Source organism: Lagenorhynchus albirostris, chromosome 11 (genome assembly GCF_949774975.1).
Source record: "Lagenorhynchus albirostris chromosome 11, mLagAlb1.1, whole genome shotgun sequence".
NCBI classification, from domain to species: domain Eukaryota; kingdom Metazoa; phylum Chordata; class Mammalia; order Artiodactyla; family Delphinidae; genus Lagenorhynchus; species Lagenorhynchus albirostris.
Genome location: NC_083105.1, coordinates 3788402 through 3815903, shown reverse-complemented (window position 1 = coordinate 3815903; position 27502 = coordinate 3788402). Strand labels below are relative to the sequence as shown.

The 27502-nt window shown below is 54.8% G+C and overlaps 1 protein-coding gene across 4 annotated transcripts in view; it reads right to left on the bottom strand.

Annotated features, from left to right (window-relative positions):
• Window positions 1-27502, bottom strand: part of CELSR1 (cadherin EGF LAG seven-pass G-type receptor 1) — a 147607-nt gene that overhangs the window by 39477 nt on the left and 80628 nt on the right. For 3 of the 4 annotated variants that reach the window (XM_060165217.1, XM_060165218.1, XM_060165219.1), the window contains exons 6-9: window positions 6434-6591; window positions 5179-5342; window positions 4620-4745; window positions 2049-2215 (exon numbers count right to left, since the gene is read on the bottom strand). In XM_060165217.1, coding sequence (XP_060021200.1) covers window positions 2049-2215; window positions 4620-4745; window positions 5179-5342; window positions 6434-6591 — 615 coding nt within the window. The remainder of the gene's footprint in view (window positions 1-2048; window positions 2216-4619; window positions 4746-5178; window positions 5343-6433; window positions 6592-27502) is intronic. The other variant, XM_060165216.1, reaches the window with a different exon arrangement.

Genomic DNA, 27502 nt, shown 5'->3' with positions numbered 1-27502 from the left:
GCTCTAAAGCAAGTCTCAACACATCTCAAAGGTCTGAAATCATACCACGTATGTTCTCTGACCTGCAATTATGCTAGAAACGTCAAATGATTTACTAGAAAATGCCACCTGTTTGCTGAGAGGTATACTTGTGAATACCCGATGGGTCAAAGAAGAAATCATGGTGGAAAATAGAAAATGTATTTAGCTGATGATAAAGACAATGCAACTAATAATATACTTTGATTTTTCGCCTCAACTGAGAGTCAACTGAAGAGGATAATTTTTCACCTTTTCACATTTTGTTTCCTTTCATTCCACAGAAGTCTGAGTCAACTCATTCATTTCCCTGGCCATTCTCTTTCGCTGTCCTTGCTCACAAAAAACCCCCGAAGCCAGCAGATCAACAATGAAATGACGGACGTCTACAAACAAAAGCAATGTCTGCAGAGCGATCCCAGGACAGTGGCCGTTAACTACTTACCACCTTAGATCTGTCCCCGGATTTAGGAGAGGTGTTTAGCAGCAGCCACTAGCCCGCTTGACAATGAAGGTGGATTTAGGGTGCCTAAGAGCAATTACCCAAACTGCTTGGGCTGTAGGATGACTATGTACCTTGTCTGGCCTGCTGTGGAGGCCGGAACACCTAGACTCCTGCACCCAGAGCTCATGGGGCCTGCAGGAGGCCTGCGTTCCAAAAACGCCATGTGAAAATAACCCGGAATACGCCTGTAATCCCCAGCTGACCAGCCTTTGGAAACTGCCCTGAGGCGGCCTGCTGGGTGGCCACTGGGGTCTGGTGGATCCCCCCGAGGTCACCACTCTTGCCACCCAGCCTTCCACAGGGAGGAGCTGGCCACAGCTCCTGGCAAAAGCCCTTCATTTTTGGATTAGCTACCCGTAACGTAATTCCTCAAACAATATGGGAGTTTGTGGCTTTGGGTGTTGTTCCGCAGAAAGCGTACTTTTTCCGACACGGAGCCCACTGCCAATGACCACCTGCAAGCTCCCATTCATCACCTGAACCAGCCAATTCAATCTGTTCCAACAGGGAAACCAGCACAGAGCAAAGTACCATCCCCGGGCAGAACGGTGCCTGCCAAGTTCTGGCCCAGAGCTGGCTTCTGGGACCGCCTGATAAACTGATAAAATTACTGGTTAATAAGGGATAAACGATGACGGCTGTAATTATCCCAGAGGCACAAACTGCGCCTTCAGTGCAACCCAAACGGGCCTGCGCTGGAGACACTCCTGAGCAGTGATGCGGGGGAGGGAACAGGTGAGGGGGAGGGGGCAGGTGAGAGGTGAGGGGCAGGTGAGGGGCAGGTGAGGGGCAGGTGAGGGGACAGGTGAGGGGTGAGGGACAGGTGAGGGGTGAGGGGGCGGGTGAGGGGACAGGTGAGGGGTGAGGGGGCAGGTGAGGGGTGAGGGGACGGGTGAGGGGTGAGGGGGCGGGTGAGGGGACAGGTGAGGGGTGAGGGGGCAGGTGAGGGGACAGGTGAGGGGTGAGGGGGCAGGTGAGGGGCAGGTGAGGGGTTAGGGGACAGGTGAGGGGTAAGGGGGCAGGTGAGGGGACAGGTGAGGGGTGAGGGGGCAGGTGAGGGGCAGGTGAGGGGTGAGGGGACAGGTGAGGGGTGAGGGGGCAGGTGAGGGGTGAGGGACAGGTGAGGGGTGAGGGGGCAGGTGAGGGGTGAGGGACAGGTGAGGGGTGAGGGGGCAGGTGAGGGGTGAGGGACAGGTGAGGGGTGAGGGGGCAGGTGAGGGGTGAGGGACAGGTTCGAGAAGAGATGGGGGTCCCGCCTGGGCTCTGAGCCCCCAGCCCCCACCAGGCAGGGTTAGTCAGGCCTCCCTGGGGCCCCATCCTCACATCTCTGTTGCCAGGCATTGAGGTGGTCACCTCCCCGTCCTTCACACGGGGGACCAGCAGCGGGTGTGGGGAGACAGAAGACACCAGGCTCCCCGCGCACGCATCGGGAAGGCTAGGCTTCGGGGCGGAGCTACGTGAGCCTCTGGCTGCGTCACTCAGGTGCACACCCGCCCTGCAGGTGCCGGACATGGACCTCACTCACCTGGAGATGGAGCCTGGAAGACACGCCCGCCGTGGCCTCCATCAGCACACCATCCTCCTTCCTGGTCCGGAACATGAGCCCCAGGTACCAGGGCACGGAGATGGTGATGTCCAGGTCGCTCCAGGACACGACGCTCTCCCCGCTGAAGTGCTGGGGGTGGGGCATGACTGTGGACACAGACACGGGGACCTCCCCAAATCAGATGGGCCTCTGAGAATCCTTTTTAGCTGTAGGGGACGGGACAGGCCGCCAAGGAGGGGGAGGGAAGAAACCCTGGGCCTTTCTCATTCTGACTCAAAGGCCGGTCTCAGACTTCCGTTTGTACAGCACTAGCCCTCTGAGCCCAGGAGCCGTGGGCTCTGCAAAAGCCCACCCCCACCAGGGACGCTGGCCACCTTCCTGAGCAGTCAGGCTGAGGCCTGGGGGTTCTCAACCTCGGCCAGTGTACAGTAAGGGGCTCTCAGGCAGAGCGGGACAGCCCAGGACCCCCGGGCCCAGTGGAGGGGCCCTGTGCGCCTGGCCTATCTGTCCCGCCCCACACCTGCCAGGTTGGGAGCCCAGGGGTTGTACGGAGGGTGGTCTCCTGGTGGGACCGCGTGAGCCTGCGGTGAACCCTGCGCACAGACCTCAACCCTGCAGGCTGACCGCCCTCAGCCGGTGTCTGGGGTGGATTTCCCAGCCTGAGGCACACAGGCCACTGTGCCTCCGCTCCTGGTGACGGGCACAGAGAGGGGAAGGCTGCGGGCCAGCCGAGGGCTCCCAGATGGTTTGGGGGGGACCAGGGAGGTGGCACTGGGGGTACCAGCAGCCTCATCCAATCTGTCACACTTGGAAAAACTGTGGACGCCAGACAGACCAGTAGGCGGGATGACGCTGAGTCAAACCAGCTTCATCACTTTGCCTCCAGAGCCCCGCGTATCACAGGCATCGGGGAGGGACAGACACCTGGCCCAGCCCGGAATCTCACCCCAATTCGTCCACGAGGGACGGCACAGTTATCACCACGGGTGTTGAACAGCACAGGGCCTGCCAGGTGGGGACCACCTTTGGGGGCGACTCAGCCCCGTGAGCTCCGGCATCTGTTTCCTGCTCTTACGAACCCAAACCCCGGCAGCTGCTTTCTCTGGCACAGCCGTGGCCGGACTCTCGGCCTCCATAACAGGAACTCCATGGCGTGGACGGCCCCGCCGGCGCTGTGTCCACCCGGGCCTCTGCCCCTCCCTGTGACCTGAGCTTCCCGCACACGGTGATCAGCCGGGGCTGGGCCTAACCTGTCCACAGGGCCGGCACAAGCCCAGCCCACCTGCTGCCCGGAAAATAGACCCTCGGGGCCTTGAAAGGCGCCCAGTGCTTTGTGTCACAAAGAGTCGGGCCCTGGGACTTCCCTGGTGGTCCAGTGGCTAAGACTCTGCACTCCCAATGCAGGGGGCCCAGGTTCGATCCCTGGTCGGGAAACTAGATCCCACATGCTGCAACTAAAGATTCCGCATGCCGCAAATGAAAGACCCAGCACACAGCCACGAAGATCCTGTGTGCTCTCAACAAGAGCTGACGCAGCCAAAAAAATAAATACATATTTAAAAAAACAAAATCGAAAAAGCGGGCCCTGGCCGGTAACTGCGTCCCGAGCAAGGACTGGGATGTAATACAATTCCACGTCACGTGTCTCAGCTCCATCACTAACAGCCCTGGGCAGGTGGACCGCCCAGCACAGGTAAGCTGCCCGCTGGCTCCACCCCTTTCACCTGCACTGATGGAACGAACTTTGCTCTCCTCCAGAACACTCTGTCACAGGTTCCACCTATTTCTGCTTCAATGACTCCTTAGAGAATCTCGGGAAAGCTGTGGCCCCCACCCCCCGAAAAAGTCACACTCGGACCCCCCAGCCCATCCTGTGGGGCACACGGGCCGAGGGGAGGAGCGTCTGACTTCCAAGGAGAGGCCGTGGCTTGCAGGCCAGTGAGCGGCTCCAGGCAGGACTTCTCCTGGCCGTCGACTCGCTAATGAGCTCCGGGCATCTCCAAGGCGGATCCGGGGAGCTCACCCCAGCTTATCTGGCCTCAGTCTCCCCCTTTTGGTTTACCTTAAAGTGCATCAGTGATTTTTAAATGATGACAGTTATTTAACACTACACTGCTTCAAAATGAATGAATGAATTGTTTAAAACCTGCCAGTATCTACAACTACAGGGGTGGGGTCAGGGGAGAGGCCCAGGCCTTGATGCTCACAACGCAGTCCAGCGGGGAAGCAGGCAGCTGGAGGAGCCCCTGGGATGCCGAGAAGGGGCATGGGGGTACTGGCCCCAGGGAGGAGGCACACAGCCACCGGGAGGCCCCGCCAGGCCCCACCTCGCTTCTCTGACCCTCATGGACTCCCAACCTCACACTGACCCTGCTCAGACGAGGGGCTGTGCCCTGCAGACCCGTCCAGGACCCCCAGCCTCTGCTCTAACATCACCCACCATGGTGCCCCCACCAGCCCGCTCCCCACCAGGACCCAGGCCTGGGGACACACGTGCCACCAGAGGCTGGCGGCCCCGGGCACCCAGCACCCACTGCCCCAGGCCCTCACCTTGCTCGCAGTTCTTCCCGCCGAAGCGGAGCGGGCACTCACACAGGTACGTGTTCCAGCCGCTGACACAGGTGCCCCCGTTCTGACACCAGGTCCCATCGCAGAAGTTCCTCTGAGCAGCACAGCCTGGAAACAGAGGGCATGGCGTGGTCTCAGAGTGGGAAACAGGAGCGGAGCGTGACGCAGGGGGACTGCCCCTGTCTCCTAGCACTGACCCACATGCTGGGGAAACACCCCCTGTGGACACAGCCGGAGGCAAGGCGGGCAGGCCTGGGACTCTCTGGGGCTGTCAGAACCTAAGACCTGACATGGCATGGAATGCAGTGTCCATGTCCGGAGACCCTGGGCCTCTAGGCCATCCCACCCTCTGGCTCGTGGGATCGTCTGGTGACCGGCTCAAGACCCTGGGGTTGCGTGTCCGGGTCAGCGGCAGGCCCGCCCACAGCTTCACCACCGCTCCAACACTGCAGGACCCCAGACCCGAGAGCAGCAGGATGTGGAGGGGGCCCCTCCCGCGTGGCCGCCGCAGTCCCACGATTCCCCGACCGTCCTGCCGTACCCGCCCTGGTGCCATTGTTGGCGATGAAGCTGGCCATGTCCACGTTCCTGCCGTCGATGGACAGGTTCCGCATGCAGCCCACAAACTGCCGGTTCTGCACCGGGAAGTCTTCGGGCAGGTTGGGGACGCCCCCCAGGAGCAGGGGGCCTGTCAGATCCAGGGACCTGTGGAGGCGACACCAACCTCTGGATGGCCGGACGGCAAGAGCAGCCCCGACGCTGCTGTAACGTCCCAGGGGCCTCTGCCGCAGGGCACGCTCGTCATCCTGACCGTCAATAATCCAACGGGTGCAGGGGCCAGGGAAGCAGGCGGCCAACAGGCCCAAACACACGCGTCAGATCCTACTTCCGGTGCCACCACCGGCTCGCAGCCTCTCTGTCCCTTGTGTCAGATCCTGACCAACTGGGGGGTTGGGGTGACCGCCCGAGTCCTGACTGCTGGCCGGGCCAGTCCACACCCAAACAGGACGCCACCTTCCTCTGGCCTCTAATGGCCTTGAGGGGCGGTCACAGCAAACTAGAACCCTGGTTCTGCAGGAGCATTGGCATGGCCTTGGGCAAGGAGCCAAACCACTCCAGGGCACAGCTGTCCCATCAGTAAGATGGACGCATCCCACCTGCATCACAGCTGCGGGGAATCCGATGGCAAAGGTGTATTTCACACCAGATGCTCAGGATAGACCAGGTTCTTCTAACTGGTAGGCCAGGTTCTTTGAACTGCAGACCAGGTTCCCCTAAGCTTATTAAACATCCCACCAAAACACAATTAGGGATGAGTCCAGCATGAACATTTGATCTGAGATTTGAAGCGGGCATCATAAACTTCCACGTCAGCATTTCTCTGACCTGAGTTAGGACGGGTCCTGGGGACCTCCAGATCCACATGGTGACATGGCCACTCTGATCTAACGGAGGGGATTACTCACTGAACACTGAATCACAGGGACCAGCCCGCACTGGATCCCTCAGGGATCCTGTGGAGACAGGGCTGGGGATGGCTTCTGGGGTCAGCAAGCTGGCCGTCACAACCCTGGGGATGGCCTGGCCACTGCTTTGACAGACGATTCTAAGGGGACTTATTCTAGAAGGTTCTAATGTGTTGGAGGGAAGGGGAGGGAATGTGACTCCAGCCCAGATTGGGGCTGCCAGAGCACTGGGTCCAGAGTGCCCTGTGTCGGGGTCCTGACCTGGGCAACCCCTTTTGGAGCAGTGGCCATGGGGGGTGGGCACCAGGGCCCGTCTCCCGGGACACTCACTTTTTAGAGCCACTCTGAGTGCCCTGAGCAGCACAGCTGTAGTTCCCAACGAAGCTGCCGAAGCGCACGGCCACGGCCGTGTCACAGTCGTCCACGGTCACCACGGCCACCTTCTCTCCAGACGGCCCGTGGGGCAGGCCCAGGCGGCCGATGTTGGGCTGTGGGAAGAGAAAGCACGGAGCCGTCAGCGTGTTCTCCCACCAGCGTCCCCGACTGATTCCCCAGCCCCTGCACACGCCCCCCGACCCGTGGAGGGTGAGAGGCCCCCTGGCCTCGCGTTGAATGAGTCCCCAAACCAGCTGTACTGGATTAACAGTGAGCCCCCCCAAATTTATCTCCTTCCCAGAACCTCAGAATGTGACCTTATTTGGAAATAGGCGTCTTGCAGATGTAATTGGTTAGGGTGAAGCCATATCGCAGTAGGATGGACCCTAATCCAACGTGACTGGTGTCCTTATAAGAAAGACACAGAGACAGAGACACAGGGAGACATCATGGGACAACTGAGGCAGAGGCTGGAGTGATGCTGTCACAGCCAAGGATGCCAGCGCCCCCAGCATCTGCACGAGACGCGAAGGATCCTTCCCTAGAGCCCTCGGGGAGCGCAGCCCTGCAGACACCTTCATTTCAGAACTGGGAGAGAATACATTTCTGCTGTTTCAAGCCCCCCAGTTTGTGTATTGTTACAGCAGCCGACACCAAAGCCCCAGGACCCCTCCTTCTGAATACCTGATCCTGCCTGTGAGTCCAAGCACTGGCCGGACCATGTCCACGCACCTCCTCACCAGGTTCCTGCCCGCTCTGTGCTCCTGGGGTGCAGACTGCCCGGCCTGCAGACAGCCCCCTGCCTCCCCCACCCGGCATGGTGCCCCCCAACTGGGCCAGGAAGCTGGCGACCCCCGGTACTCACAGTCACTCACTCCTGGGCTCACACCCTTCCTCACCCTGGGATGACCCTCCAGTCCCTTTTGCTGGCCCGAGGTCGACCACCCTTTCTGCCCCCAGACCAAGCCCCGCTTCGCCCCCCAGCTTCCCCCCTACGCCCGCCAGATGTCCCTGCGGTTCTCACGCGCTCAGTCTCCCTGCCCAGGGCTGGTTACGAGAATCCCTCTGGGATCAGGGACACCGGGTGCAGAATGCCCACTGCTGGAAGAAGCAGGCTCCTCTCTTAAGGAGGCTGTGGTTCGCATCCAGGGGTCGAGCCCCTCTCCCCAGGCAGCCCGCCTGTCGCGGGCATCCCTCTCTAGTCTCCTGGCTGCCCTTTGAGAAGACCGAGCACATCCGCCCAGACGCCCCTCAGACCCCTTCTAGCAGTGGAGGTGGAGCCTGTTCCCGCCGGCCACGTCACGTGGGGTGGGCTCAACGTTCCAGACGTGCCGAGGGCAGGCGCGGGCTCAGGCCCCTGAACTTCCTGCCCCATCTGTACGACCTGGATAACAAGACCTGCATTCTGTGAGGTGGCCTGTTGGTGAACCCAGATGGTGCACGTGAAGGGCCACCCGCACCCAACACGCAGTGGCCCCCTTCCTCCCCACGGAGAGAACACCTTCTCCCAGTCCCAGCAGGGCCGTCCCACCACCCACACAAACAAGGGCCTAGTGCCGCCACGTGACGGCTCTGGGGTCAGGTCGAGTTTATAGCTTGATGCAATTTGATACTTCTTTATAACAATATTGGAAACGGGGAGTTGTAAAAACATAGGCAATTTAATTAAATCATCCTCAAGGTCTTTAAACAGGGAAATAACAACTGCACAATTCATTCCAAACCATCGGTTTTTCAATAGGAACAAGGAAGTATCCATTTGATTGAGGACCCTGGGCTGAAAAGCAGGACGTGGAGCTTTTGGTAACGGGAACTCAGCCAGGAAGCCAAGTTGTGTGACTTCAGGAGGCCTCGCTCACCCTGGCGGCGTGCCCTGGAGTTGTGCAGCGCACAGCCCGCACCACTGTACCTGGCAACCCCAGCTGGGCCTTCTGCTCCCCTCGGCCAACCATCTGACCTGGACAAGGCTAGCACTATACCTCAGTCTCTCTGTGTACAGGATAAGGATTTAATGTTAGAATACCCATCCTCTCTGTGTTACAGGGACTTGGAGGGTGACATCAACATCAGACACAGGAGTCTCCTTCAAACCCTTCTCAGGTAAATCCTACCCTGCCACCTGACATTCCAGCTCATGGATAATCCTTTCCATTTTCTTTTCCGTCAGTTGATGAGATCACAAGGTCAGCCAAGCTATATCCTTAAAGATTTCACCTCTGGTTAAGCAACAGTTAGGTACGTATAAGAAATAATCTGTTTTCTCCCTCTGTAATAGCAGCCCGCATTAGAGAGCACGTCCAAGCGCTCATTATGGGATACTTAAGTATTAGGTGCGATCCGGGCGAAAGAACCGTCCCTGAGCTGCGCGAGCCCCGTATTATCTTTACAACTTATCATTTACGTTTTTGGGGATGGGTGTGAGCCTTCCAGAGGAAGGACGTAAACAGCATTTATACTTGGGAGGCTTTACTGACACGAAGCTGCTGTTTACACAACTGCAGTCGTTGTCAACGGTTCCTCCTAATCAACAGCTCAGAGCCACTCAGAGCCACGGGATTCAAGCAGAAGGAGCGAGGAAAATTGGAGGCGAAAGAGAAAAAAAAAAATCAGCATTTGTATTTAGAGCAGCACTTACTGACTTGAGACAGCCCCCTGGTAAGACGGATTTCAGAGTCTGGCGTTACTGCATCAAAGCAGCAAGTGTGACTTTCGGGAAAACAAACATCGCCCAACGCCTGCTTCCTGATTCCTGCTCCCAGACCCACTAGCCATTGGGTCAAAAGAGACGGCCCTTTGGACCACAGAACCAAGCATTCTTAGAGTGAGAACCAAAAGTCCCAGCAGGAGAGACGCACAGGGAGGTACTGGGGAGAAGGAACGACGTCCGAGGGCCGGTTTCTGGCTCCGCAGAGCACCCTGCCGCCCCACCCCTGCTCACGCTGCCCCAGAACGAGCTTAACCACATGCCAACTGTCCACGTGTGGTCAGGATCACCAAGAGAACAAGAAGGGAGCACGGGCAAAGGCCGCAGGTAACAGGAAACAGTGCTGCAGGTGACCCAGGATACACGGATGGGGGTCCTCAGAGAGATAACCAGGTCCACCACATGACCCAGGACCCCACTCCCAGGAAAAGACCCCAAGAACTGAACACAGGGGCTCAAAAACTTGTTCACAAATGTTCATAGTAGCACTAGTCACCGTAGCTAAAAGGGAAAACCACCCAAAAGTCCATCAACAAATGAAGGGGTGAACAGAATGCGGTAAATCCATTCAATGGAATAGATTATTATTCAGCCACAAAATAGAATGAGATGCTGGTTATTTCTACAACGTGGAGGAACCTCCAAAACATCGTGCCACGTGAAAGAAGCCCATCACAAAAGGTCACACGTTGTATCGTCCAATTTATATAACGTGCCCAGAACAGGCAAAATACGCAGACAGAAAATGGATGAGTGATTTCCGGGGGCTCGGGTGGTGGGGGAACTGGGAGGGGCTGCTAACGGGTACAGAGGTTCCATTTAGGGTGATGAAAGTATCTGAGATCGATCAATAGACAGAGGCGGTTGGTTGCACGATACTGTGAAAGCACTAAATTCTTCATTCTACGTGGTTAATTTTATGTGAATTTCACCTCCGTAATAATAAAAAAAAAAATTGGATGGGCATCCACCGTTCACAGTTCCCCCGGCCACTTTCTACCTGGACATTTGAGAAACTCCTTCCCCATTTTTATCTGTAAAATGGGGATAAACTACGTCCCACTGCCTTCCTGTCAAGACTCACAAGTACGAACAGGCAAAAAGAGCAGTGAATGTTCTCCGTCAGGGTCGGGAGGTGTGCGTGTGATGACACGGCCAGCCTGACTCGATGGGGGCGGGGACGAAGACCCCAGCAGGTGTGTTTGATCTGGGTTCAGCTCATCCGTTTCTGATGAGGGAAGACAAAGCATAGCTGCATGGCCGGCAGGTGGGACGAAGGCCGGGCGGGAAAGGAATCAGGAGAATCGGGAGATGTGGACGGTGCGCGGCTCAGGTCCGCACGCCTACCCCGCGTGTCTGCAAGAGGGAAGGGAGGGCTTCCCTGGTGGCACAGTGGTTGAGAGTCCGCCTGCCGATGCAGGGGACGCGGGTTCGTGCCTCGGTCCGGGAAGATCCCACATGCCGCGGAGCGGCTGGGCCCGTGAGCCACAGCCACTGAGCCTGCGCGTCCGGAGCCTGTGCTCCGCAACGGGAGAGGCCACAGCAGTGAGAGGCCCGCGTACGAAGGCCCGTGAGGCTCTGTGGGCATGGGTGGGGAGGAACGAAGAATAAAAAGCAAGACAAAATGAACTGCCCCTTCATATTTCTAAGATGAATTTTTAAGTTTGCACAAAAGAAGAAGATAGCCCGGGAATAAGGGGGCCACATGGCAGTGATATGAGGATCGTCTCAATTCTCGAGTTAGAGGGGCACTGGGCACAGGACGGGCGAAGGACCGAGTCCCTGTGCCTCCCCATCCCGGCCGGGGGACCCCTGCCCCCGCTCACCCCCAGCCCCGCCCTGTAGCAGCCGGGCGTGGACACCCAGGGGCCGAGCAAAGCCGGCACAGGATCCAAGAAATGGAGGCACAGGCCAGCCGGCAGGGCCCGCAGGTGGTGCCGCTGACACCGCTCCACGTGCACAGGCTGCCCTGAACAGAACCTGCCACGGGGCGGGCGGAATCGGGGCCACCGAGGACACACCCGCCATGCCCATCCCTGCCGCCACCTGAGAAAAACCCTGAAGGACCCCGTGTGTGCTTCGGGGGAACCAAAACAACAAGCTTTCTTTGCAAATCTGTGCAGATCTGGGCTCCTGGCTCTCGGCGAATCCACCCAAAGTCATCACTTGCGGGCCGGCCCTTTTTATTTCCCTCCAGCTTATTTCTTCTCCCGGCGCAGCCCCTCTCCCGGTGTTTCCAGTTAGAGGCTCCAGGGCAGCCCGTGGGGATTGTCTGTGAGCACAAAAGCGCTTGGTCCTTACGAAGCGCTCACATTTCTACAGCTTTTTAACCTGCTGCAGACAATTCCTCATGGGGGAGGCGGATGGGGGTTCAGTTTCAAATGCTGGATGCAGGGGAAGGAGGCGTAGGGGGGCCTCGAAACCAGACACCAGGAGGGGCAAGTCTTGGGAACAAAACGGATTCACACTCTGTGTCAGAAATGATTAACCAACATTCGTATCAAAGAATTCACAGATGGCTGGGCTTGAGGAATGTCACAGAGTCCAAAGGCAGCCCTGAACGCGTACCGTGAGGTTCGGACCTGCCGGGTGGGCTAGCTGAAGGCAGCCCACGGGCCGGCAGCCGCACCAAGAAATGTGGGTGAGACACCCCGCTGGTCCTGGCACAGAGGTGATGAGACCCTCCTCCGAAGCAGGTGTGGTGTCTCTCTGAAGCTAAGAGATAAGAGGAAAAGACATCCAGACACACAGGCTTCCAGGGTCCAAACCAAATTCCCAAGGAGCCTCCCACAAGGACTTTGCTGGAACTCAAACAGCAGATCAAGGTACTGCGTCCCCGGGGGCCCATGGCGCTCCCACTTGTGGGCAGGTCACAGGATGGTCTAGTGGACACTCTGACCCTCAGCTTCCCCGCCTGTAACATTCAGGGGTGAATCCCCTCCGGCTCCCCAGGCAGGTTGTGGCCTCTCTCAGACCCCGGCTTCCAGAACCCCCGCCGCTGACCAGCCTCCGCCAGGTGCTTCGGACGCCTCGAGGCAACAGATTTAAGTCCACATCTCTATTTTTTTTTTTTTTTTTTTTTTTGGCGGTACGCGAGCCTCTCACTGTCGTGGCCTCTCCCGTTGCGGAGCACAGGCTCCGGACGCGCAGGCTTAGCGGCCATGGCTCACGGGCCCAGCCGCTCCGCGGCATGTGGGATCTTCCCGGACCGGGGCACAAACCCGCGTCCCCTGCATCGGCAGGCGGACTCCCAACCACTGCGCCACCAGGGAAGCCCAAGTCCACATCTCTTATGGGAAGGGATTCACCCCCAATGCCACCCAGGCAAGGAGCAGAGAAGGAATGTAGGAAAGACAGATTAAGGGACGTGGCAGATTTTTCCTGACACTCCAACCAACTGCCAACCCCTCGCCCCTTCTGACTGTTCCGGGGGCACCTACGTCTCAACTTGCCCCGCTCCCCCCAAATGAAGCGTCTGCAGCGAGGATCCCACTCACGCGGAATCCCAGGCCCCGGGACAGCACGGCACGGCACGAGGAATGGGCGCCGCCCACCCACATCGGGTTTACCTGCACCCCGATCTGCCACGCTGCAAAGGCTACACTGACCAGTCCGGCTCCTCCAGGGCAGTGGAACTGCCAGACAGCTTTGGAAGTCGGCACAGGACTTGAAGTCTCCATATGGACAAAATGGCTTGTCCAACGGGAACCGGACTGCCCCTCGGTGTGGAGCTGCGGCAAGCCGCCCAGGGCCGGGAAGTGGTTCATCCCCTTGCCTGCAATTTCCATGGGGGGTTGGGGCCTCTTCAGCAGCATCAAGAAGTCATTCCACGGCTTCCCTGGTGGCGCAGTGGTTAAGAAGCCGCCTGCCAATGCAGGGGACATGGGTTCGAGCCCTGGTCCAGGAAGATCCCACACGCTGCGGAGCAACGAAGCCCGTGCGCCACAACTACTGAGCCTGTGCTCTAGAGCCCGTGAGCCACAGCTACTGAGCCCGCGTGCCACAACTATTGAAGCCCACGCGCCCAGAGCCCGTGCTCTGCAGCAAGAGAAGGCACTGCAGTGAGAAGCCCGCACACCGCAACAAAGAGTAGCCCCTGCTCGCCACAACTAGAGAAAGCCCACACACAGCAACGAAGACCCAACACAGCCAAAAATAAATAAATAAATTAAATAAATGGGAAAAAAAAAGTCATTCCACAGGAAAAAATACTTGCAAACGATGAGACTGACAAGAGCTTAATTTCCAAAATATACAGACAGCTCATACAACTCAATAGCAAAAAACAAGCAACCCAATCGGAAAATGGGCAGAAGACCTAAACAAACATTTCTCCAAAGAAGACATACAGATGGCCAAGAGGCACATGAAAAGATGCTCAACATCACTGATCATTAGAGAAATGCAAATCAAAACTACAGTGAGGTACCACCTCACACTGGTCAGAATGGCCATCATTAAAGAGTCTACAAATAGCAAATGCTAGAGAGGGTGTGGAGAAAAGGGAGCCCTCCTACACTGTTGGTGGGAATGTAAGTGGGTGCAGCCACTATGGAGAAAAGTATGGAGTGTCCTCAGAAAACTAAAAATAGAATTACCATATGATCCCAGCAATCCCACTCCTGGGCATATATCTGGACAAAACTATAATTCAAAAAGATACATGTGCCCCTATGTTCATAGCAGCACTATTCACAATAGCCAAGACATGGAAACAACCTAAATGTCCATCAACAGAAAAATAGATAAAGAAGATGTGATACGTATATACAATGGAATACTACTCAGTCATGAAAAAGAATGAAATAATGCCATTTGCAGCAACATGGATGGACCTAGAGATTACCATACTAAGAGAAGTGAGTCAGGCAAAAACAAACACCATATGATATCACTTATATGTGGAATCTAAAATATGACACAAATGAACCTATCTGTGAAACAGAAACAGACTCACAGACATAAGAATAGACTTGTGGTTGCCAAGGGGGAGGGGGTTGGGGGAGGGATGCACTGGGAGTTTGGGGTTAGCAGGTGCAAACTATTATATATAGAACGGATGGACAACAAGGGCCTCCTGTTTAGCACAGGGAAAACGATATTCAATGTCCTGGGATAAACCATAACGGAAAAAATATGAAAAAGAATATATGTGTATAACTGAATCACTTTGCTGTATGGCAGAAATTAAACACAACATTGTAAATCAACTATACTTCAATAAAGTCTTTTAAAAAAGAAGTCATTCCACCATGTTCAGTCAATGAAATTGACAGGAGAAACCCAGAGTTCCCCCAGATTAAGCTGTAAACAGATTTATTTCTTGAGTTTAACATTAAGACTTCAGCCCAGGCCTTCTTGACCTTTTTCCTTTAAGACATGGGACACCTACATCCTAGGAGGGACACAGCAACCCCTTAGGGTGTGGGCAGCAAACTGCTGCATGCAAGCCTGACCGGGCCACCAGGTGGGCCACTTACGGGCCCCCGGGGAGGGCAGACATTCCTGGCTGAGGGGGCAGGTGCTCCTCACTCCCCCCCTGCCGGTGCCCTGGGGCAGGGGACGCACTGCTGAGCCGGGCAGCCTCTCCTAGAGAGCGGCTCAGTTCACAGCTCCCACCTCCAGGGTCATCTGGAAGAGTGGACCTGAGCCCCTTTGCAGAGTCCCTGCTGCTGGGCTGGCTGTCACACCAATGCGGGTGAGGGCCTAAGGCTGGCAGGGGACGGGGGACAGCAGTGTCCACAGCCTCCAAGGAGCATCACCTCCCAAAGGCCAAAAGGTCACATCCCGACCCCACTTAGGAAAGTCACACGACTCCCCCCCGCCCCTCCGCGCCAGATTCAGCTGTAATGTGGAGTAAAAACGGCACCTCCCTTGTGGGGTTAAACGCATACAGACGTGTGTGAGGGGAACATTCCATGAAGTTTGCTGCTGCCGTGTTGCTGCTAAGAAAGACAGGAAGAAAGCCAAAATACACGCAAATGGCTATTCTCCCTGTATTTTTGCTGTCCTATTTTCCTACATTAAAAATACACAGTTTCTTTTACATCTGTAAAGAACAAAGGAGCAATTAGCAGCCAGCGCGTCACTGCCTCTTCGTGGCAGCCTCAGCTCCTTCTCCAGGGCTCAAACACAGAGCCACCCGCAGCTCTGAGTCCTCCATGTGTTCAGTTATCCAAGAAAATACTGGCCTGTGGGGACGGACTCTTTTTATTTGGGGAGCGTTAAGAAGAAAATAGTTTTAACAAGGGTCAGAACCAACTGGTCACTTTAAAACAAATCACAGCAGAGCCTGCTGGTCCTCAGGCAGGGAGGTTACCCAAGTCCTGACAACTGTGACCACAGGTCAAAGGAGATGCTTTTCTGATGGTCGCATGACAGGCTCAGACATGGAGGAACTGAGGGCTGGGAGGCGGAGATCCACTGTGCTCCGCACAGTGTATAAATAAGCATCTCCTAACGGCCCCAGTGATCTCTGGGGGGATGACTTTTGCTCTGGAAAAGACCCATGAGGCAAGGTGCAAGCCCCTCACTGGGCCCGGCCCCTCACCAGACAAAGCTCTGGAGTCAGTGAAAGGGAGCCAGGAGCCCCTCAGCTGCTGCCCCTGCTGGGCTGGCCGTCGGTGTCAGGTCCCCTGTCTCTGGCCACCTGGCCAGGCGGGCTCCCCAGGTTTTCTGGAACCCAGGAGTTTATGCAGATTTGCGTGGAGGGAGTCTTCTCCAATGCCAGATGAAGGGCTCAAGATGGGGTTCTTTCAGTTTTAACAGCACCTTCTTGGAAAGCTGGGGTAACACGTGCCTTCTTTGGGGGGCTCTGTGGACAAGAAGCTCCTTGGCACAAAGTGGGAGACCCTTAGGCAGCCCGTGAGAAGCTCACGTCCCTGCACTCGTAGGGCCTATGAATCTGACCATCGGCTACTCCCAGCTGGACCAGAGATGGGGGAGGGGCACCCGAGCAGCTGCCCCTGGGGTACTCCGCCTGCCTCGGGGACTGGCGCCTGCAAGTGGCTGCTGGGGTCGCAGAGCTGGACCCTCTGGGCTCAGCCCACACAGTCCTGGGAGAGGAAGGACAGGGACTTCAGCAATGACAAAGTCACTCTGGGCTACGAGGGTTCACGGGTCACAGGCCATCTTTTCAGAAAACCTCCTCGGACAAAGGGAGAAAGGCTTTCAAGAAACGTGCACAGGGACTTCCCTGGTGGTGAAGTGGTTAAGACTCCACACTCTCAATGCAGGGGGCCCGGGTTCGAGCCCCAGGCAGGGAACTAGATCCCATATGTATGTGGCAACTAAGAGTTCACATGCCACAACTAAGGAGCCCATGTGTCACAACTAAGAGTTCACATGCCACAACTAAGGAGCCCATGTGCCGCAACTAAGGAGCCAGTGTGCCACAACTAAGGAGCCCACCTGCCACAACTAAGACCCGGCACAACCAAATAAATAAATAAATATAAAAAAAGAAGAAGAAAAAAGAAACGTGCACACTCACCAGTACTCACTCCTTTGTGTGCGTGCACACCCCGCCTGCTCCTGCTGGGCCCCTAAGAGGCTCCTCTCTGTCCCCAGACTCTGGACAGCGGCAAAGACCCCCAGACCCTCAGCTTCTCCCTACAGACCCGCAGGACCTCCCACTCGCCTCCATCCCCTTTCTGACCAGCCTCCCCAGCCCCAGCCCCGTCTGCAGGCCTCGAGGCTGCCCCGCTGAGAATCCATCTGTGATGAAGGTGGAAGTGGAGGGGGTTTGCCGAGTTGGTGGGGAGGAAGCACGGACGAGGCTGGAAAGGCTGGGAAGGTAGGGGAGAGGGACGGTCACAGCAGGAGGGCACCAGCGGGGGACAGCTGCCCGCCCACAGCTCCATCCAGCCCTGGCCCTGTCCCTCCGTGTCCCCCTCCCAGGGCGGACGTGAGGACCTCGCGGTAACGTGCTGGTCCCGGGGAAGGCGGTAGGCGCGGGGGGCAGCACCTCATGGCAGAGTGTTGGAGGCCAGTGAGAGGGGGTGAGCTGGGCACCCTGGGTGTGACACGGATGGCAGGTGGGGGAGCATGGCCACCAGACAGGGAGCCGCCGTGAAGTCGGTGGTGCCCCAGGCTGCAGGAGACTTTCCGTAACAGGCGTGGAGCAGGGGCCCAGGGTGGGGCTGTGTGCGTCCCGGGGAGTAATTCTGTTTCCATAGCAGGTGACTCTGCCATCTGACGGGGCCGTGTTTGGAAAGGAAGCAGGCGACCGTCCCAGCTCCCTGGGCCGCCAGTAGGCGGGCACCCCATCCCCTTGGGGACCATGGGCTGGGCTCCCACTACGGTTATGGGAGCATTGATGTTGGACGACCCATGGGCCCAGACACAACAGAAGCCATTTCCCATCCCGAGAAACTGGCCAAGGAAGCAGGAAACGCAGCCAGGGAGAAACAAAACGATTCACACCCCAGACTGGGGACTTGAACTTGAATGGTGAACCTGCCCAGTAGGAAATGAGCACGTGCGGGGCATCCCACAGACTCATCTGCAACGCGTCCATGCTGGCCCCCCCGTCGGCGGAGGAGCAAGGCTAAGCAGACCCTGCTGCAGACGCGGGGACGGTAATCAGCCTGCCTGGGTACCTCCTCCATCACAAAGGCTTGACGGACTTGGCAAACGCTCACCTACGCTTTAAAACAGTTTAGCCTCCTTATCTTGTGCATTCTTTATTTTTATTTATTTAGTTATCCAACGCTTGGTGAATTCTGCTTCACAATGATAGGAAGAGCCGACGTCGAAGGAACAAAAAGCGACGTCGCTATGGACGCTCGGCCGCCACAAGCCAGTTATCCCCGTGGTAACTTTTCTGACACCTTCTGCTTAAAACGATCGTGAGGCCCCGCTTTCACGGTCTGTATTCACACTGAAAATGAAGATCAAGCGAGCTTTTGCCCTTCTGCTCCACGGGAGGTTTCTGTCCTCCCTGAGCTCGCCTCAGGACACCTGCGTTACCGTTTGACAGGTGTACCGCCCTACATTCTTTAAATCAAATGATTTTCTAAGCAAAGAATTTAAATGAAGAAAACAAAAACTGTTCATGACCCCATCACCCAGATGACTCTTGCTGTATTCTTTAATAAAAGAAAACATGAAACACGTAAAGTGTCGCAGAAAGGTACAAAATGAACACGAAAGCCGCCTCCTTTCTCATCAACCTTAATCCCAAAGGTATCCACGTGCAGCAGACTGTTTGCAAAAAGAGCTGCAACAATGCCTCCTGGCACCAAGTCACAGGAATAACAAATATCTGATGTTTTAAGATACCACGCTTGCGATGGTTTATGACCCAGCACAGCTATCTGATACGTGCTGTCGATGGATTTGTTTTGCGGGTAGGACGATACCCGTCAGAAAAAAATTTGCATATGGCAGCACACATCTGTGTATCTTTCAAAGTTCTTTTAATTAAGTTCTTGAGTTAATTTTAGATGCACATGCAATTCTAAAAAATAACAGAGATCCGATGTGCCCTTTACCCAGTTTCCACCAATGGTAAACATCCTGCAACTGAGACTATAACATCACAGCCCAGATGTGGACGCTGATACCGTCAGGAAGCAGAACATTCCATCACCAACAGGACCCCACCTGTTGCCCTTTCACAGCCACACCCACTTCCCTCCCACCCCCACCCCAGGCAACCACTCATCTGTTCTCCAATTCTATCATTCTGTCATTCAAGAATGTTATACAGGGACTTCCCTGGTGGCACAATGGTTAAGAATCCGCCTGCCAGTGTAGGGGACATGGGTTCGAGCCTTGGGCCGGGAAGATCCCACATGCCGCAGAGCAGCAAAGCCCATGCACCACAACTACTGAACCTGTGCTCTAGAGCCCGCGGTCCACAACTACTGAGCCTGTGTGCCACAACTACTGAAGCCCACGCGCCTAGAGCCCGTGCTCTGCAGCAACAGAAGCCACCGCAATGAGAAGCCCGCGCACCACAACAAAGAGTAGCCCCCGCTCGCCACAAACTAGAGAAAGCCCGTGCGCAGCAATGAAGACTCAATGCAGCCATAAATAAATAAATAAATAAATAAAATTTATTAGGGAAAAAAAGCATGTTATACAGATGGAATCATACAGTACACAAGCTCGTGAGACTGGCTTTCCCTGCTCTCCATATTTTTCTCTTACGTGTATCCGTAGCTCGTTCCTTCTTATTACTGAATAGTATTCCGAGTTCCATGGTGTGGATGTACACAGTCTGCTTAGCCATTCACCCACAGGGGCCTTCTGGGAGGTTTCCCAGTTTAGGGAAAGAGCTGTTGTGAACATTTGTATACATGAGTTGTATCTATAGTCATGAGGGCTATTGGCCTGTAGTTTCTTTGGTACTGTCTTCATCTCATTTTGGTATTAGGGTAATACTAACTTCACAAAATGAACTGGGAAGTGTTCCCTCCTCTTCTATTTTCTTAAAGAGACTTTACAGAATTGGTGTAATTCTTTAAACATTTGGTAGCGTTCTCCAGTGAAACCACCTGAGCCTGGAGATTTCATTTGGGGGAGTTTTTAAAATATACAAATCCAATTTCCTTAATAGTAATGTAGTTATTTGAATTATTTATTTCACATGGGTTGAGTTGTGGTAGCTTGTGTTTTTTGAGGAACTGAGAATTTATTCCTGATACTAGTCATCTGTCTTCTCTCTTTTTTTTTTTTGTGGGGGGGGGGAGTCAGTCTTGCTAGAAGTTTGACATTATTAATTTTCCCAAAGCTCTGTTTCATTGATCCTTTCTGTTTTTTTCCTGTTTTAAAAACCACTGGTTTCTGCTCTTATCTTTATTCTTTCTTTCCATCTACTTGCTTTGGGTTTATTTTGTTCTTATTTTTGGAGGTTCTTGAGGTGGGAACTCATATTATTGACTTGAGACTTATTCTCTTTTCTAATATAAGTATGTAATGCTATGAATTTCCCTCTCAGCACTGCTCTACCTTCATCCCACATATTTTGGTATTTTGTATTTCATTCCTTTTAAATTAAAAAAATTTTAAACAAACTTCCTTCCTCCCTTTTCTGAATAATTGAATACTTCAGTCAAGTCTCTACGAAGGCCCCTTGTTCCCAGCACCTGCTGGAGTCAGTCAATAGATTCAGGACTGAGAGAGGTAGCAGCTCACAAGGCTGAGGCTGAATGAGAAGGGCAGCAGGGAGGCAGCCTGGTGAGGGCTGAGCGTGATTGAGGATAGCAGCTAAGTGAGGTGGTGGAATGGTCGGGTTGGCAGACTGTTTAAATAATGGTGGACTGAGATAATAAATAACTATATTGAGGATAATGGGAACAAGGTTTCTCACTGAGCAAGAAAAGATTTACAAACATGGAAAGGGAAAAAACTAGAATGACTCTGTAGTGCTGGAATGGAATTCAAGGTTTTCAATAAGTAGAGACAGAAATAAATATGAAGTTCAGTATGTGTATATATGAGCATGCACACGTACCTATACATACATATATACACACATCCATGTCCTAGCTCTGCCCAGTGAGAGAGATTGGGAGTGAGACACCCTAGGAGCAATGAGCATATCTAGCACCTGAATCTTGGTTTCTAAATACCTTTCTTTTTTTCTTTTTAACATCTTTATTGGAGTATAATTGCTTTACGATGTTGTGTTAGTTTCTGCTTTATAACAAAGTGAATCAGTTATACATATACATATGTTCCCATATCTCTTCCCTCTTGTGTCTCCCTCCCTCCCACCCTCCCTATCCCACCCCGCTAGGTGGTCGCAAAGCACTGAGCTGATCTCCCTGTGCGACGCAGCTGCTTCCCACTAGCTACCTATTTTACCTTTGGTAGTGTATATATGTCAATGCTACTCTCTCACTTTGTCCCAGCTTACCCTTCCCCCTCCCCATGTCCCCAGGTGCATTCTCTACGTCTGTGTCTTTATTCCTGTCCTGCCCCTAGGTTCATCAGAACCATTTTCTTTTTTTCTTAGATTCCATATATATGTGTTAGCATACGGTATTTGTTATTCTCTTTCTGACTTACTTCACTCTGTATGACAGACTCTAGGTCCATCCACCTCACTACAAATAACTCAGTTTCGTTTCTTTTTATGGCTGAGTAATATTCCATTGTACATATGTGCTACATCTTCTTTATCCATTCATCTGTCGATGGACACTTAGGTTGCTTCCATGTCCTGGCTACTGTAAATAGTGCTGCAATGAACATTGTGGTACATGACTCTTTTTGAATTATGGTTTTCTCAGGGTATATGCCCAGTAGTGGGATTGCTGGGTCATGTGGTAGTTCTATTTTTAGTTTTTTAAGGAATCTCCATACTGTTCTCCATAGTGGCTGTATCAATTTACATTCCCACCAACAGTGCAAGAGGGTTTCCTTTTCTCCACACCCTCTCCAGCATTTGTTACTTGTAGATTTTTTGATGATGGCCATTCTGACCAGTGTGAGGTGATACTTCATTGTAGTTTTGATTTGCTTTTCTCTAATGATTAGTGATGTTGAGCATCTTTTCATGTGTTTGTTGGCAATCTGTATATCTTCTTTGGAGAAATGTCTATTTAGGTCTTCTGCCCATTTTTGGATTGGGTTGTTTGTTTTTTTGATATTGAGCTGCATGAGCTGCTTGTATATTTTGGAGATGAATCCTCTGTCAGTTGCTTTGTTTGCAAATATTTTCTCTCATTCTGAGGGCTGTCTTTTCATCTTTTTTATGGTTTCCTTTGCTGTGCAAAAGCTTTTAAGTTTCATTAGGTCCCATTTGCTTATTTTTATTTCCATTTCTCTAGGAGGTGGGTCAAAAAGGATCTTGCTGTGATTTACATCATAGAGCATTCTGCCTATGTTTTCTTCTAAGACTTTTATAGTGTCTGGCCTTACATTTAGGTCTTTAAGCCATGTTGAGTTTATTTTTGTGTATGGTGTTAGGAAGTGTTCTAATTTCACTCTTTTACATGTAGCTGTCTAGTTTTCCCAGCACCACTTATTGAAGAGGCTGTCTTTTCTCCATTGTATACTCTTGCCTCCTTTATCAAAGATAAGGTGACCATAGGTGCGTGAGTTTATCTCTGGGCTTTCTATCTTGTTCCATTGATCTGTGTTTCTGTTTTTGTGCCAGTACCATACTGTCTTGATTACTGTAGCTTTGTAGTATAGTCTGAAGTCCGGGAGCCTGATTCCTCCAGCTCCGTTTTTCTTTCTCAAGATTGCTTTGGCTATTCGGGGTATTTTGTGTTTCCATACAAATTGTGCAACTAAATACCTTTCTTTATTAAAAGAATTCAGAGTTCTGTGGGTAAAATGACCCTTCTCCCTCCATCCCTCTCTCTCTCTCTCCCTCTCCCTCCCTCTCTTTATCTCCCTCTCCTTCTCACTCTCTCTCTCCCTCTCCCCTTCTCCTCTTCCCTACGCCACCCCTTCCATATCCTCTGGAGCATCAGTTCCTGGACAGCAATTGAGTTTTATCTCTTTTGTCTTCTGTATATCCCCGTACCCTAAACAGTTCCTGGCACACGGTAGGCAGTCAATAACTGCTCCATGTATTAATGAATGAACAAAGGCATGAAGGAAGGGCTGCAGGGAGTGACGAGGGAGGCCAGGCAGCCACACCCAGAGGACCACATAAACCACAGCAGTTCTGCAGGACCCCAGGAGAACTTTCATCAAGACCGGCCTGAAACAAGATTCTGAGTGGAAGCCCTTGAGTTTTCTGGAACATTTGTGGAAGCAGAGGGAGACGCCCCTGACCCCAGGGTGTGGTGGATCACACCCCTCTGCACCACCCCATGCATAGCCCACTCCCCTGGAACCCCTGGAATATAGTGGGTGACACAGACCCAAGAATGAATGACTTGAACAAGCCAGGTCTGAAGTGCAGCCGGGGCAGAGTAGTCCCTAATGAACCCTGTACCAATGGCCCCTTCCCCAAGGTCATGGGAATCTCAAGCACTAGGATGCTCTTCTCAGTGATCTCAGAGGATGCTGACACTTGAGAGAAGCAGCTCAGCTGGGGCTCTCACTTCACGAAAATGCTTTCAGCGCTGGACCAAAGACAACCCTTGTCATCTCAGAATCACTCGAACCAGAACGGGGCCGACTGCCGAGGCCCCGCCCAGGATCCTATCAAACTCCTCCTGGATGATGTGTCAACATCCCCGAGGCCCAGCTGGGCTGCCAGACAAGGTGAGGGCCTCCAGGTAATCCCTCCAGACGCCCAGTGCAAGGGCCTCGCCGGGCACACAATAGGCACTCAGTGAGTGAGTGACTGTCCTCTCAGGCGTCCTCCCCAGGAAGAGTGGAGATGCCACATTACAGATGCTTCCACAGAAGGGTGCTTCCCCCTCCCCACGGCCCCCAGGGTCTCTACACAAACATTTTGACACCGAAGGGCAAGGGGAAAGGGCAGACACCCCGAAGAGCCCTGACTACCACCAAACCCGAGTTCCAATTGCAAAGAAATCATTTTAGAACTATCTACACAAAACTATCGTCTCAGAACAACCTGCACAAACTCTTCCATCGGGCGCATTCACTCTTTTGCGAGTTGGCAGGGGAAGTGTTTACCTATCGTGCACAATAGTCTCGGGAAAAAAAGCACATCTGCGACGAAGTGATGACTACAAATCCTCCCCAAACCTCCAGGGGCGGGTGTGGGCGGCGGGGCTCTGGGTCCCATCTGCACTTGACGGAGTTCGACATGTTTCTGCAAAGCGTTGTCCGCCTTTAAAATACCTTCCCAGGAAAACGCCCAGCCCCAGCGGGCACCCAGGCTCCACCGAAGGTGAATTATGCCACCAGACCTTCCCGCTTCAAATGCCACCAAGCAGGAAAAAAAACGTAAACTGGCTCTGCCTGGCTCCCTGCCTGGGGGCACCAACGCATAGGAACCACGTCAAGCGGCCCTGTTCTCTGATTTCTGGCTGCCTTGGCCAACGGCGGGGGTGGGGGGGAGCCTAAGGAAATGGGAGGGAGCGCCGCCAGGAGGTCGCTTCTCTCCATGACCCCTCCTGGCTGGCTTCCATTCTGCCCTCTCCCCTGGTTCCTCTCGGCCTCGGGGCTGTCACAACCCCGGGTCCTGCACTGCCCATCATGGGTGCCCCACACCCTGCGGCCCTTTGGTGATACGCCCTCCTGGGACCATCCTGGTGAGGTTTCCACCTATTTCCTGGGTGTGTGTTGGGGGTGACTGGTAAAATAGCCCAGACAGGCTCCTGGGCCCCAGCAGACTTGGGGAGGGTGCAAGGGGCCCCAGAGGCTTCCCACACAGGACCCACTCTAAGGACCAGACGCGACGTGGATGACACAACAGATGCCCGCAGAGCAGAGCGACTCGCCCCTCCCAGACCACTTCCACTGCTGCCCTCCTTGCCATCCATCTGGCCACGCCCCCGCCTGACGTGGGCCCTTCGCACTGCCCCCACCCCCCCCTCCAAACCTGCTCGCTCCCTGCCGAGGCCCGCCCCGGGCCCCTGGACACATGAGTGCCTCGGGCCCTGAGACACAAAGCTCCCAGGAGACAGATGTCTCTGATGCAGAGCACTTTGAGCACTTCCCGTTGCGTGATGACGGAAACCACAGCAGGGGGGCCTCAAGGTCTACCTGCAAACTGCTGGCTTTCCTCCATCAAACAGCCTCGGGCAGGAGAGGAAACAGCTGAGCTGGCAGCAGGGGAAAGGCCTAATCCCGCGCTGAGGGTCTGCTTCAGGTGCTGCTGAAAGGCTGGCCCTGAGAACGGAAGCGGCAGGTGGCAGTGATCCACCGCCAGGGCGTGTTCTCTCACGTGGGCTCCTCCTTCCTTCTCCCACGGGCATCCCGGGGGCCCTTTAGGAGTGAGGTGCCTCCTCGGTGCTCCCTGGAGGGTCTCTGCGAGCAGACCCTCGCGACGGTAAAGAATGACGGATGCCTCCGGACCTGGGCAGGGCTGGCCGAGCCAGAGGTTCCGTCTCTGCTCAGCTGTGACAGGCTGCTGCTTCAGCCATCGGCAGGTGACTCTGGAACACGCCACGTGCAGGTGCTCTGGTGGGCAACGAGGCTGACACAGCCCCAAAGCCCAAAGTCTTCAGCCGGCCCTGGGAGATGCGTTTCCCATACAAGCAGAAAGGAAAATGCACCACGACTGCGTCCTTTGCTTCCCTGACACGGAGCATGGGCCCCAGAGGGTCCCCTCGGCCCATCCCGACTGGCCTGCACCCTGCCGAGTGCACGGCCAACTGCCCATCCCTGACGTCCTGGCCCTGCTGGCAAGGGGAGGAGGCCAGAGGCTGAGAGCTCAGAGGTGTGCGAAGCCCAGACTGTGGGGCATGACATCCTTGCCACATGGCAGCCACCTGCCCCGGAGCAGCGGGCAGGCCAGAGCACCCATTGCAACTCTTACTTTTCCTTCTTTCTACTCGAGGGGGTGTGCAACGTCCCGACAAAAGCCCAAATGTGTGTGAGCCAGAAAACCACTGACTCCTTGTCCCCAGCCTTGGCCCAGGAGGGGCCAGCCTCGCAGGAGCTCTGCTGCCAACACATCTGCTTGTTGGTCCTGCCCGGACACGGGACAGCCATCCCGACCATGTGAACAGAGGAATCGGGGGTCCGACCGCTGTCCTGCTGGCTGGAGCAGATCCAGGCCCCGACATCAGATATAACCGTTCCTGCGCTCAGCGGGACTGTGCCCCGTGCTATGGGGACACAGAGGCTCACAGGGCGTGGTCCTGGCCTCGGGGCTCGTGACCCTCCAGGATGCCGGGGCACAGTCTTCGTACCTTTGCGCAGTTGAGAGCTGCCTCATCGTGAGAGAATGGCTGTGGGGAAGACTGTCTCCAGGGCAGAGAGAAGGGGCTGAAACCATCTGACCTCGAGCAGGTTGTAGGGGCGGAAGAATTCACTTGGGGGAGTCCGGGGGGCCCCTCTGTCCTCCCGGGTGAGAGAGGCCCACGGGTAGCAACTGGGGAAAGGACGTCGTGTGGGTTAAGACATCGTGCAAGAAAAACCCAAGCTGTGCGTCCATCCCATCCTCGAGCCCCCGGAGGTCAGCAGGAGGGGAGGCTCTGAGGGTCCCACGGCGCCCACTGTCTCGCACAGCAGCCATGCAAGGCTGCTCCAGGCGGGCAGCAGGTGGGGGCACCTCACACTGGCCCTTAATTGTCCCAGACAGCCGCAGGGGCACAGCTGCAGCAGAAGACCCCAGCGCTTGAGACGGGGCAGCGAGGAAATGGCAAGTGTGTCTTTGGAGGCGCGTTGTCTTCCTCTGGTCCGTCCCCCGCCCCCAACCCCACCTCCTTAACTGGCTCACGCGGCCCTGCATCAAGCAACCCGGGCAGAACCGAGACCACGGCCCCGGGGGGCTAACAGGAATGAGGGTGGCAGGCTGTCCTGGGGGCTGCAGTAGCCCAGACCCCGTCCCAGGCACCTGCGAACGCTCTCTGCTTGGTCCTCAGAATCCTGAGAGCGGCACCAGCCCCCACGTCGCTTCAGATCTGCACCCTGACCCCACCAGAACCTCTCCCTGCCCTCATCACAAATACCGTGCAGAGTTCCACACCCGAGTCAATAGCTACCCGGCCTCTGTCCTGGGCTGGGCAACAGGGGCATCTCCCGCCCACAGAGCGGGGACAAAAACCACGGTGACCGTGCGGGTGATCACGGCTGGGGGCCTAAGTATTCCGGGTGATGGAGAAATGAGACGTGTTCAGTGAGCCATATGTAAAAAGGAGGCAGAGGGCTCCGATGGCTGAGTACAGACTAGGGGAAGGACAGCGACAGGGAGGGGTCTGTATGACACAGACATCAGGCCCAAGTGGTGGGAGAGGTCGCCCATCACTACTGTGTCCAAAAGCTGAAATGCAGTAGACATGAAAGACAGAAAGCACCCTTCCTCCATGGGTGTATCTCTTACAGAGGGAGGACCCCTTGTCTGCCATCCAAGCCCAGGCGCAAGCCTGTGGAGGCCTGGGTCGGGGCTCAGAGCAGGAGGGACCCTGGAGTTTCCCAGGAAGAAGAGCGATTTGCAAAAACCACAGCGTCGGAAAGCACCACAGCGATGGAAAGCGGGGCTTTCTGATGCAAAAACTGCCAAGGAGTTTCCTCACAAGCCAATAAACAGCAAAATGAAAGGAAACCCCCCCAAAACGCGCAGACCTTCACAGCATTTCCTAGGGGAGCCTTCTGACTCTCAGGTTTCATCCAGGTAAGAGTGGACTACTTGGGCTTTGGAACAGTGTTTGAATGGCCTGGAATTTTAGCCACCAGTAATGACTCGGCCGAGGCAGCTGCAATGAATAAGCCCTTTCTGCGTCCTTTCCCCCGTGTAGGACTCTGGGGTCCCTGAGTCTCCCCGCCCA